This window comes from Hydractinia symbiolongicarpus, chromosome 11 (genome assembly GCF_029227915.1).
Source record: "Hydractinia symbiolongicarpus strain clone_291-10 chromosome 11, HSymV2.1, whole genome shotgun sequence".
Classification (NCBI taxonomy): Eukaryota; Metazoa; Cnidaria; class Hydrozoa; order Anthoathecata; family Hydractiniidae; genus Hydractinia; species Hydractinia symbiolongicarpus.
Genome location: NC_079885.1, coordinates 26,868,495 through 26,881,120, shown reverse-complemented (window position 1 = coordinate 26,881,120; position 12,626 = coordinate 26,868,495). Strand labels below are relative to the sequence as shown.

Genomic DNA, 12,626 nt, shown 5'->3' with positions numbered 1-12,626 from the left:
CAAAATTGAACGTATAAGATAGCTAGATACAACGATATAAAAATTATTACACAAACCTCTATGATCTCCTTTTCCACTGTTTACTAAAAGAGTAAAAAATAAAAAGTTATTAGATAATAATTTACATACAGATTGCGAAACTAATTTTAATTATTATTATCAGACAACGTACATTATTTATTTGTACGAAGACAACTCGCACAGGCTGAATATACACACCTCTGCGTTTTATAGCTTCAAAAATAGGTCTTGTTAGAGTTGTTAAAACCATTTCACTAGCTACTGAATTTCTTTGCTTCATTCTCTTTTCTCGGTAGTGTTGTCGAAGAGTAACAAGAAATACCCATGTGAACAAAGTCTAAAAAGATTGAGTTAAAATAAATGAAATTATAGAAGGTATTCTTCCTGAGTTTAAGGATTAAAGTATTTTTAAGGAAAATGCATGTACATGCATGAAATTTCAGACAATAAGAACCTGTCATCAATTTTTTTCAAGTCAGACATTAATTACTTCAATCTAACATCATCATCATTTATCATCATTCTCGGCTTAACATCCGTTTTCCATGCTAGCATGGGTTGGACGGGGTATATTAATGACCCTCTTCCAATCTGATCTAGACTGTGTTAGATCTAAACTCAACTTCCTCTGTATCAAGTCTATCCTTATAACCTCCTGCGAAGTCTTTCTTGGTCAGCCTCTGGGCTTTGCCCCAGGAACTATCAAGTCTCTACACTTTCTTACCCAATTATCCCCTCTATTCTTTCCAAGTGCCCCAGCCAATTCAATCTTCTTATCTGGATAACATCTTTAATTCTACGGATACTTAGCCTGCTTCTTAGCTCATCTGAACTCTTCTGTCTCTCAGACTGGCGTTACTCATATTTTTATGAATTATAGTTAATATGAAAGAGTTAAATAGTACATGTTATTGCATGGCAAAAATGATGAATGACTAAATGTAATACTGCTAACATCTTTGCGAAAAAAATATGCCAAAATATTTAATTGTGTTTATTACTTCGACAGACTAGCATATGGTTATTATGTAAAGACAAAAATTTTAAGATTAAGTGTACACAATTGTTTTAAAAAAAACTTATTATTATATTAATCCGAATATTTATACAGGATATAGCAACTTCGGTGGCTATCAATGTCCGGTTTTGTGTTCTGAATGTATACATTAAGTATACAGTAGCATTGCCTACCCAATTTTCCTCACATGGCATGGGTTGACTTCTAGCTGTGGCAAATACACTTGCTAAACATGCCTTCACTGTGGACCACACCACGGAACTTGTGATTACGAAGTGAAATTCATAACCGAAAGGCCAAGCGGCTGGAAGTATCTTGAAATATGCCTAACAGTAGGTTAATTTACTACCACTTTTAGAACCAAAACTACATGTATAATAAAATCGGCAAGGTTCCAAACCAATTAAAAAAATTACCTGTACAGCGAGATGTAAAACTGGGTAGGGGGTTTCCACCAGCCCAAGTTCAGAAAAATTAAATTTTCCATCTTTAACTGGAAGTTCGCTGTCCTTAAGATTCATTCCGTAAACGTACTGAAGTAGTAGCAGTAAAGTGGAATATACAACCAAATATGGCGATGACACCATGCAAAACCATCGTGCAAATGGTGTAATCCATGTTAAACATGCCCAAAGCAACAGAACAAATGTAAGCCAGGAATGATAAATGATGCTCCAAGTCTATATGTGTAAGAGTAAACAAAACAATACAATAACTATTTATATAATTTTTCTTTTTTCTTTTACAGGCATTTCTATATATGCACTATAATTATGTGTACCGTATAAAGGGAATTTAGTGTTGTTTGTTACACTATCCTGTTATATTTATGTTCTACACCATGTATATTTCCCTAGAAGTATAGAAAAATGGTATGCCATATTTTTAATGTGTATTTTTTTTCTTTTATAAGAATTTTGTATAACTACATAAAGCAATGTTTGAGCATCATAAGTAAGCTGTTAGTTCTCAAACAAAACACAGTGATGTTAAAGCCTTGTAAAGAAGCTTTAAAATTCATAAGAAAGTTTTTAAATGGTGCTAATACGCAACAATGTTAATACATTCAGGAGGTTTTAAAATAAAGTCCTTCGATGTTGAAATATATAAAAAAATAAAATCATAAAAAAAATTAATTTGTTTCTTAACAAATAGCAACGTCCAAACTACCTAAAACATTTTTGAAAGTTTAATAACGAATGTGTTATTACGACGTGTAGCTACTCCCAGGGTCAATAATATTCCCCATTGAGCATTTTTATGCTGCATAAAATTCAATGAGCAGTACAAATAATGCTTGACATAAATGTTAATGAATTTAACCACAGAAATTCAAAACAATTTTTGCAACGTTTCTTGAAAATAATGAAAATATTTTGATTTAACATATTGATTTTTGGTAAAAACAACACATTCTATAAGTAAACCTGCACACTATCTTCCCAATACTTACTTATACAAATATAGCTCACATACGCACCTATAACACATTCTACTGTCTAAAGAAAATTTGGACTCTGTTCACTGCATCAATTTTATTTGGTCACTTGGCACTTACTTAAAACTTTGGATACGTTTTTATACAAATATTAGTTTAAATGTAATCAATGTCAAGGGACACATGTGATCGCACATGCATGTTCAAGTACACATGCAAAATTGTTTACATAAATTACTGTTAAGCTTAATTTTAATTAATTGCATATGAAACACCATTTATAAACATTCTGCATAAATTACGTTTCAATAAAAGAACAATGTTGATCCCTTACAATCTTACTGGTAATCTTTAAATACGAATGATATTATAACACTGATATTATATTTCTTTAAAGATAATAAAAATTCAATTATTCAAGACTGGTTATTAACCATCACAATGGTGAAGGGAAGTAGGACAAACTGTTTTTGTAATACATATAAAATCCTTAAATTTACAACAAATAAAACATGCACGTTTAAGACTGAAAAAAGAATTATTTTATTTAATAAACAAAATGCCTACAGATCATGTGAGTGTGAAAAGAAATTACATGTGTGATAAATTATAGCACATCCAAGCTAAACTTACTTAATTACTCTGGACATAGACTGAAAAAATGTGTCAGAAAAATTAAGAGATTTATTTGGCCACAAAATGGTTTCGTATTTTCTTCATTACAGCAATTTTTTAACATATATATGTTGGAAAAAAATGCATCATACAACAAAAAAAAAAAAAAATTCTGATGTCATTATCTTGCTGAGGATGTTTTTGTCACTTTTTTTCTAAAATGTATATCCAAACTTATTCATTAATAAAATTTGTGATTTATTCACAATAACAAACATTTTAAAAATAAAAAAACATAGGTACACATACCATCATAATAATCAGAGCAGCAATGTAACTTTGTCTCATTAAAAACATCATGATACTGCTGAAAGTTCCTTGTGTGACGACAGGTTCTTCATTATCTTCTGACTTAATTGTCGGTTCGTCTGGTTGCACACTTCCATACTGTGGAACTTCATTGTTTTGAAGGAGAGGCTTAAAAAAAATCACTCATTTTAAGTATTTATTAACTGCTTGAAATTCAATTCATTATTTTATTATCTTCAATCAATAACCATAAAAACATATACACACACTATTGACAGCATTAAGTCATTTTGATAAGAGTAAACAGTATTCCATAATCTGCTGTTATAATTATGGCTTGTAGTACTACAGAACTAAACACAGTCACTTTCTTTATCCCCTACCCTTCCCTACCTCCCCATAAGAATAGAATCAATTTAATCCATTAATACAAAAGTATTTATGCTGCAATGTCATTACTTAGAGTGTTATTCCCAAGAAGTAAAACTAAATATCTGCAATTGACAGGAAAAAAATTGCCTGAACAAAAAACCATTCCTCCAAACCATCCTCAACAATCCTTCAGAGCAAAAAAATTTGAAGTTCAAGTTAAACCGAGTTGGCGAACATATGTGTTAACTAATCTAGTTTTCGTAAAAAAATAATGCTAATATAGCCTGCTACATATAGAAAAAAATATACAAGCACTTGTACAATGCAATATTTTGTGTCACATCTTCAATACGTATTTTTGATGGATGTGTAAAAGAACTTGACAAATGACAAATGACATTTAAATAAATGATTTTAGAAAAATGACATTTAAATAAACAATAAACACAGGTATGAAAATTAAAAAAAACAATGATTAAAAAATTTTTTTTCTGAAAGCAAATAAATCTTGAAGAAAAACATTTATCAATTTGAGCTTTTTTTAATAAAAGTTAATAAAAAAATTAATACAGAATATAAAAAAGCAAGAACTGATACAACATATCTACATGGTTGTATATAACAGCAAGATTCTTTAAAATGGGTGCGTGCTCTTGCGCAGGTACTTTCATGTTATCGGCTATTGCAAATTTCAATTTTTGCATCAGAAACTTTATAGATAAAATAGGGTGGCAGATCAGCTTTGTTCTAGCACTAATTACAGCTTGTCTTATATGATGTGTCAAAATTATTTTTACAAAAAAATTATTCTTACTGATGTTTCTTTAAATGTTTTTGACCATGATCTTGGATGCCACCAAGCTGCAGCAACCCGTCCTGTGATGACATCATTGTATTGCTAAACAATATAAAATATAAATAAAACCAAGATTTACAAAAAATAAACCCAAAGCGAAAGGTTTGTGTGTACTGACTTAATTAACATTAGTTTTTGTATAAATTTTTGTAGTGGCTATCTGATCTATTTTTAGTTTGTTCTTAAATATTCAGAAAAGCAATGAATGAATACTTTGTATAACAGCATTTATACCTTTCTACATTTCATTCGATTTTCGACTGCAAGAACCCAATACAACAGAAATATCAAGAAAGGATAAACATAAAATGGCCAAGTCATTGAGTTGATTTTAATTTCTCGACTTTTGCTGCAATCCTGAGCATTGATGATTGCAGGAATGCCAAGTAATCTGAAACAGATAGAAGTTAACTAAAAGCTGAATTATTATTATTTCTGTGTTTGGTCAACAGAAATGACAAACAGGACTTTCATATCAAAATACAATCTAACATAGACATAAACTATGAAGTATTATTAAGACAGTTAAACATATGGCAGCACTCTAATACATACCTTGCAAGAAAGGTTGTTGGATCAAGCACTTTTTGAAAGAATGGAAACTGGAACATGTACAAAACAAGAATATGAAGTCCAGTGTAAACAGTCAATAAAATTTTTATGAAGAAAAACGATGAAAGTCTTTTTATGTGATCTAAGAGATGAAATGCCCAGCATATTCCAAATACAAGAAAGAAAAGAAAATATATTGAAGATAGCAAGTTTGGTTGTATGATGCCAGCCAGTAGCAACAACAATGCACCGAAAATAGGAAGAATGTTTTCAAATCGTGATGTTGATGGTGTAATTGGTTGCCCAGTAGCTTGCATTAAATCTGAAGAATACGGCTCCATTGCGACTGTTAAATGACGTGCAGACAGGACTGCAATTAATGAACATATAAACACAATCACGTCAGGAGCTAATAAGCGAATGATGTCTTTAACTGCACAGTTGTCAAACCTAAAAGAATTTAAACAGCGCATTAGCAAATCAGATATAAATTTACAGATATAGGGATCTCTTTATTTCTTTATCAGAGCAATTTGTCAAAGGCGTGCAATAGCACACAATTGCACTCCCAAACGCACATTTGCATGTTTTGTTGTGTCTTAAGAAGGCTTTGCAGGCCTCACCCCTGCCAAGATTCATTTTGCGAATATTTTTTTATTATGTATTTTTTAAATCAATAGGGATAAAACAGACAAAAAAATTAGGATGTTTGAATTAGTAAAAGTAGAACTTAGAAGCATAAAAAATCAAAGATGTTGAAGGCCTTAAACATGGAACACAAATTGGATTAATCAGATTCCATTTTTTTTTTAAAGCTGATATAAATTATAAATATTTGGACTTATATTTCACAATCCATTATAAAAAATGAATTTGACAAATGGATATTTTCAAAAATTTCAGTTTTTTAGTTTTAATCAGAAAAATTTAAGATTTTCTAGGATTTAGGAATTTTTCTTAAGGATTTTTAGGAAGTGTGGAAAATTTGCTTTCCTTATATCAAATCTTTAATTTTTCTGAAGCTTATTTAGTCAGTCTGTTTTTACTTCTTGACTGCAAATATCTAAGCTTTATTCAGTGGCTTTTTCAGGATGGCTATTAAGTTATTTTAAAGTTTTTAAAAAAAATATGACATTAATTTGTTAATTTTTTGGAAAAATTGAAAGTAATAAAGCATAGCTAAATAATGATAAAAAAATTAAATTTAGATTAAAAAATTAAAAATTTTTTGACAATGAGGTGATGATTTTTAGTTCTATTGTTAAAGTTGTTTGTTAAAACTTTATTCTAATGACTGTAACTTGCATTATGTTTGCTCCCCATGTCAAAACAATGGGGTGTAACGAAATCTGTTTTTTTTGCATGTGTATGTATATTGTGTGTGATACTATTGCATGCCTCTTCTGAAAAGCCTATAAAAGACTCTTACCTATAAAGGCCCACTTGTTCAGTAATATCTGCATTTGATGAACCTAAAAAACAAATAGAAGGTTATTATGTCTTAGAACCATGTCTCAATTGACACACAAAAAAATTAAAAAATTGAAAATATTGAAACTATGAAAAAAATTACATATAATTACAAATGTTGAAAATATTAAAAATATGGAGGATGTTGAAAATATGAAAAATTTTTACAAACCAAGGCAACTTACATGTTTTAAGAAAATGTCCATATGGTTGATAAGAAAGAAGAACTATTTGAAAGATGATATGACTGAAAATGAATACAAGTGAAAACGCAAGGATTGTTGACTGTAATTTTAATGCCAATTCTAAAATAAATAAAATTATATAAATTATATATTTTTTTGACTTTGGTTCTTGTACTCTACATTTAGTACCCAACAACTAACATTGTCTTTCATTGCGGTAATAAATAAATACATTTAGATGTTATTTAAACACCATAAAGTTATTTTTATGAAACTTAACTTCTGCAGCTCTGCATTGTAAACAAAATCATTCAAAACAATAATTTTTTATATCACCATTATTTCAAACTCTTCACCTTCATTCCCTGTTTACATGATTACTTTTAAATGATCAAATTTTAAATGACAAGTTGAAATGATTGTATTAAACCCTTTAAATATGATTCAATTCCTGTATGTGTATAAAAATAGAATTTGAAAGAAAAAATGATTATTTAGAAAAAGAAACTTCAAACATTGAAGTTTTATTTTCAAATGATGACAGGCACTTCTTCATTTTATGCATGTTTACATGATTCATGTATGTATGTGATGTGTTTTTCAGCTGTTACGTCACACGCTACTGTTAACAGTGTGACAATAATTGAATTGACTTTGAACCCGCACAACATTTAGTTTTAAATTTTTATGAAAGTAGGAGTTGGAGAAATTTCTTTTGTGAATGTAGTTGGAAGTTTATATTTTTTTGAAATTTTTTCTTGCAATTTTTTTCTTCTAAAAAGAAACAAAGCCAATAATTAATTCTCTATGTGGAAATTATTGCACATGAATATACAATTTTAAAGAAAAAATGCACACTTAAATAGGCCTATCAATAAGAAAAAGCACCCAAGCAATAAATTCTGCACCCCAAGCTTTAATATTTTCGTTGGCGCGAGCAATCCCGAAATGTAACAATTACAAAAAAAGTGTAAATAACAGGTGAAACGAAAACTTTTGCTCAATACTATATTTTTAAAAAAACAAAAGAATACATAACTATACATTTGTTAAACATATAAATAACTTAGGTTATTGATACATACATTGGAAAGATTAAATGAAGATCATAAATAGTTTCTACGAAGAACATTGACACAAAAGTTCAACATTTTTGTGTGGGCATACAGGCCTGGAAATTTGTGGAAAATGATCCACCGTTACCGTGATTTGAAGCTGACGAAAATGATCAAAATGTTTTTTCGTTTCCCTGAAGGAGACTTTGCGGAAGCGATACGGTAACAATGGGGACGATTAGCTAACCGATAAATAAGTCCAGAACGATTTCATAATCTACCTAAGTTAATGACAAGACCTACTATAGTGCAATGTGTCAACTGCCATATTGCATTCTCGCTATACATTTATTTGGATGGATATATAAACCATGTTGGCACTCAAACCGTATTTATGGTCATGGGAAATATCTCAAGTCATAACACTGAAACAAAGCCCCAGGAATAACATTGATGAGAATTAAATAAAATACTCAAAAGACCTTCATAGTAAAAGTTTCGAAATATACTTCATGTTCAAAGTATACTGGCTTTTTCTGACACAACTACCCAGGGCATTTTTTCATGCACCGCTGTCATTTTCGTATCTACCAATTCATAATGGTAGAACCGTCAACACTATACAGAAACGTGAAGCTTTTAAATTTTTAAAAATTCTTACTCTTTAAGAAATAGGGCGAAAGTAGGAAAAAGATTGTGAGTTTTATTAATTTGAAATATTGTTCAAGGGAAACGATTTATCATTACCCTCTACATTGATTTACAAAAACATCGCGGAAACGAAACAATCATTTTTACCAAATTTCCAGGACTGGCATGGACATTATAACTATTACCTTTTTATTTGATTTAGTGCACACAAAATATTTACCAGAACCAACGATAGTCCTTTTTTCATAGAAAAAAAATTGTGATGACATAATTTTGACACCTTAAATTTAGAACGCGATGGCTCAGGGGGCTGAATTGTAATTTAAACGAAATTAGGCGAAAAAAAAGATTAGAAAAATCAAACTGAAAAAATCGATGCAATGACAATAAAGAAGGGAAATAATTAACCACCAAAGTGAAAGGGAAATACTCAAAGGGGAAAAGCTAAAAAACCTTGCACTCGCAAAGCAACAAAAATTATTCTTATACTATTTTGAAAATCAAGTTTTTCTCCTCCGAACAAAAAACAGTGAGAATATAAAATATGGTAAAAAAATTTTAAAATGCAATTTACTTCAAGGAATCCTGAGGTACTTGTACAAGTTGGATTTGCCGGAAAGATTTGCACGAAATATATCCAATTAATTAAACCCAAATTGTATTTTAAAGTTAAATGTTCAATAATTTGTTTAAGAAACTCAAATTTCCTATTTTCATAAATTTTTGTATTTCGTATTTTGACAAATTATGAATAGTCCGTTTTCCTATATGGTAACTATGGAAACTCAAATTTCCTATTTTGATAAATTTTTGTATTTCGTATTTTTAAAAATTATGAATAGTCTGTTTTCCTATATTTCCTACACTACAAAACCTACTTTTACTGATTTGAGCCACTGTTCACCAAAAAATAGTCTGTTAATTGATTAAAATGCCTTTTAGTTTTTTTCCATTTATTAGCTATTTTACAATTCATTGCTGTATGGAACAATGTTTATCTTACATCTTGTAAACCTGGTTTCTGTTAGGCCTGGTAAATTCTTGTGGTATAATTCCTTGACATTGACATTAATAAGGTAGTCAAGTAGCTTTTCAAATTCTCTGCAAATACCATCAAAAAAGAACATGGAGAATAGATAGCTAACTTGATTTGTGATAATGATAATTTAGCCAGATGTGATTAGGATGGCAGGATTAACTGTAGCTATATCTAATGTGTGCATTCACATTGTTTAGCAGCATTATGACAAATGTATATTAAACGTATTATTTCAGACTTACTTGAATTCTCTCTGCTTGGACTGGGTAGCAGTGGAATGATTAGCAAGAATAACATATAACATGCAGAAAAGCCATTGTAACGAGTGATACATCCTAAGATTAACAAAAGAAATATGCTAATTAGCATGGTTTGATCATTATAAACATTGAAAGATTCTGCAGTTACTTTAATGCTAGGACTACTATTAAAGCTGACTTTATTTAAAGTAAATGGACTTCTATAAAACAAGCTAGCAAAAACTATATAAAAAGGGAACCAAGCTGACTGAAATACCCTGGCAGACAACAAACTTTTGTTGTTTAAGGGAAAAGGAGCTTCGCTCAATCCCACCTAAAGGTAACTGTGAACCACTTTACCGAAATACTAAACAAAAAAGAAAACTTATTTTACTCTTATAGAAGATTAAAGAGTAAAGGTTTTAACAAACTCCTTATCACACTATTGTTGTTTACGTAAAATAATCTTAATTACTATTAATAACAAACAAAGCAGCATAAACTCCATGTGTAAAATGAAAAGAATAACTGTTATACATTTTCGTTAAATATGACTTTCTTGACTATCAAATTTTGTAGCCTGCCAGCGCTTCTCTTTCTTATTGTGGCGCCGTAGATTAGTGGTTATAGCTCTCGTACTCTGTGCGGGCGACCGGGGTTCGATTCCTCTTGACGGCGATTCAACATGGGCGAGTGAATGTTACCATAGCCCCGGGTTAACCCAAGCCATGTGAGGGAAATTGGGGAGATGGCACACTATGTGGGCCGTTGGATGTTGCCGGGAGTTGTCTAGTAGAGCGCGGGTCCTAATTGGGTCTGCGTAGCTCAAAATGAGCATTAAATACTCTAGGACTCTCCATCTAAGCCATGGCCCCTCCTGGAAATAATAGACAGGGTATATCCCTCGATATTTGTGAGGCTAGCCATGTAAAATATGCACATCTATCTATCTATCTATCTTCTCCAAGCAGTGATTGACTAAGCCTAATTTGGAATTCATTATTACAAATGTTAGGGTCATATAATTTATATGGCTACAAGACAATAGTATTAAAAAAATAGTGTAATGCTTTATTTCACTTTTAGAATTCATGGTTTAAACAGAATATATAATGAATATAAATCATTGTAGTCTGTTGTGTTTTTACCTCTAGCCGTAGCTTTAATAATAATGAATATTTTTTTGTTACGTATCTGCTCCTTAGCTACAAATATATAAAATTAACATACCTGAAAGTAGAGCAAGTGGTAACACAAATCGAAACAATACTTTTGAAAAAAATTCTGACGCCATATTGTTGCTCTAGCCAGTTAGCTCGCTATTATCATATAGCTCATAAAAAAAAGCTAGCCAATGTTCCAGATAAAGATCTTTCACCCAGTAATCTAATGATTAAGTGTTCCATATGGAATGATATAGTAGATAACTTTATTTCGATGTCACAGTTTTGGCAAATTAATTAGTTTGCATTATAAGAACATTTTGCTTTCTGAGTGCATAAAAGTGCGATCTTTTCACTTCTTTCACCGCCATTTTGAACAAGATATCTAGTGCCCGCGACCACTTGTCAGCGGAATTGTTTACATATTCGTTCGGCTGCACAAACACAACAAACACAACTTCGTTCTTAGGTGTTTTTTTAAACAATTTTCAAATTTGACTATTTCTAAAAAGTTACACTTTTTTGGGGAGCCGAACTCTTATGAATCAACACCTCTAGTATTCAATTCTGGTTTGTCTGCCACAAAAAAAGAAAATTCCTTTCCAATCTTAATTTCCCTAACAACAGCGTAGCTGATAATAATGACAACTCCAACTGTAAAAATACTATGACCCCATAGAATTTGTATCCCAAAAATTTCATGCGACACACTTTTCTTTATTCCATTTAAATATACCTTCTCTATCCAAACATTCCGATGAATTAAGTCTACTCTCTGACATCCTTTTTAATTTTAGTGTTATTGGCATTACTGAAAGTGGTTTTCAAAGTAAATTACCCTCTTCCAACTGTAATTTAAATGGATATACTTTAATACATACGCCAACAGAAAGCAATAAAGCTGGTCATTGTTATACATTTCCAATAACTTCACCTATTTTAGCCGTCCCGATCTTGATAAACTCGGATATAAAAGTCACGACCTTGAATCTATTTTTGCTGAAGTTGTTCACTCGCAAGGTAAAAATTTTATTATAGCCTGCGTCTATAGACATCCTCACATGGACCTGCATGATTTTTATATGAACCATCTCACTTCCATATTAGGTAAAGCCTCCTTGAAAACAAAAATATTTTCTTGGATGGCGACTTTAAGGTGGTTCCCCTAGAAAAATTCCTAAATTTCAAGAATTGTCATTTAGCTGTTTTCTGACAGCAAATTCGTCTTAGAATACGGTGGCAAGTAGTGTTTATGACAAATTTAGGTTTTTATTGTTCCAAATAACCGCAAATATAAGTGCATAGCAACGCCCATAGCAACCATTTTCGCATTTTTAGACAGCTTTCTTGCCCCTCCGTCGATGTTTAATTCCTTGCAATAGCTAGATGATACTTTAGGGCCTCCTAAGACAATATTTGATAGTTCTGAATATTAAATGTGGTGTTCCGCAAGCATTTAGAAAGCTGTCTTAACGACGCACCCACAGAAGTGAACTCGTCAGAGTTTACTTGTCATCAACTTGGTGCTTTTCAGGTCGAAATCGTGCTGGCGTACACCACAATTTCTTATTTTGAACAAGCAACATTTTTCATCCCCTCCATCTATGGGAAAGCCTCCGGCCCCAAACTGGAGTAAATTCAAC

General features: G+C 31.1%; 1 protein-coding gene across 3 annotated transcripts in view; it reads right to left on the bottom strand.

The window, feature by feature from the left end:
* Window positions 1–11,386, bottom strand: part of LOC130614841 (piezo-type mechanosensitive ion channel component 2-like) — a 28,846-nt gene extending 17,460 nt beyond the window's left edge. For all 3 annotated transcript variants that reach the window (XM_057436299.1, XM_057436301.1, XM_057436300.1), the window contains exons 1-11: window positions 11,051–11,386; window positions 9,824–9,916; window positions 6,837–6,956; window positions 6,611–6,653; window positions 5,185–5,631; window positions 4,864–5,020; window positions 4,588–4,671; window positions 3,402–3,569; window positions 1,456–1,719; window positions 220–358; window positions 57–83 (exon numbers count right to left, since the gene is read on the bottom strand). In XM_057436299.1, coding sequence (XP_057292282.1) covers window positions 57–83; window positions 220–358; window positions 1,456–1,719; window positions 3,402–3,569; window positions 4,588–4,671; window positions 4,864–5,020; window positions 5,185–5,631; window positions 6,611–6,653; window positions 6,837–6,956; window positions 9,824–9,916; window positions 11,051–11,114 — 1,606 coding nt within the window. In that variant the 5' untranslated portion in view covers window positions 11,115–11,386. The remainder of the gene's footprint in view (window positions 1–56; window positions 84–219; window positions 359–1,455; window positions 1,720–3,401; window positions 3,570–4,587; window positions 4,672–4,863; window positions 5,021–5,184; window positions 5,632–6,610; window positions 6,654–6,836; window positions 6,957–9,823; window positions 9,917–11,050) is intronic.
* Between the last annotated feature and the right edge of the window lie 1,240 nt (window positions 11,387–12,626).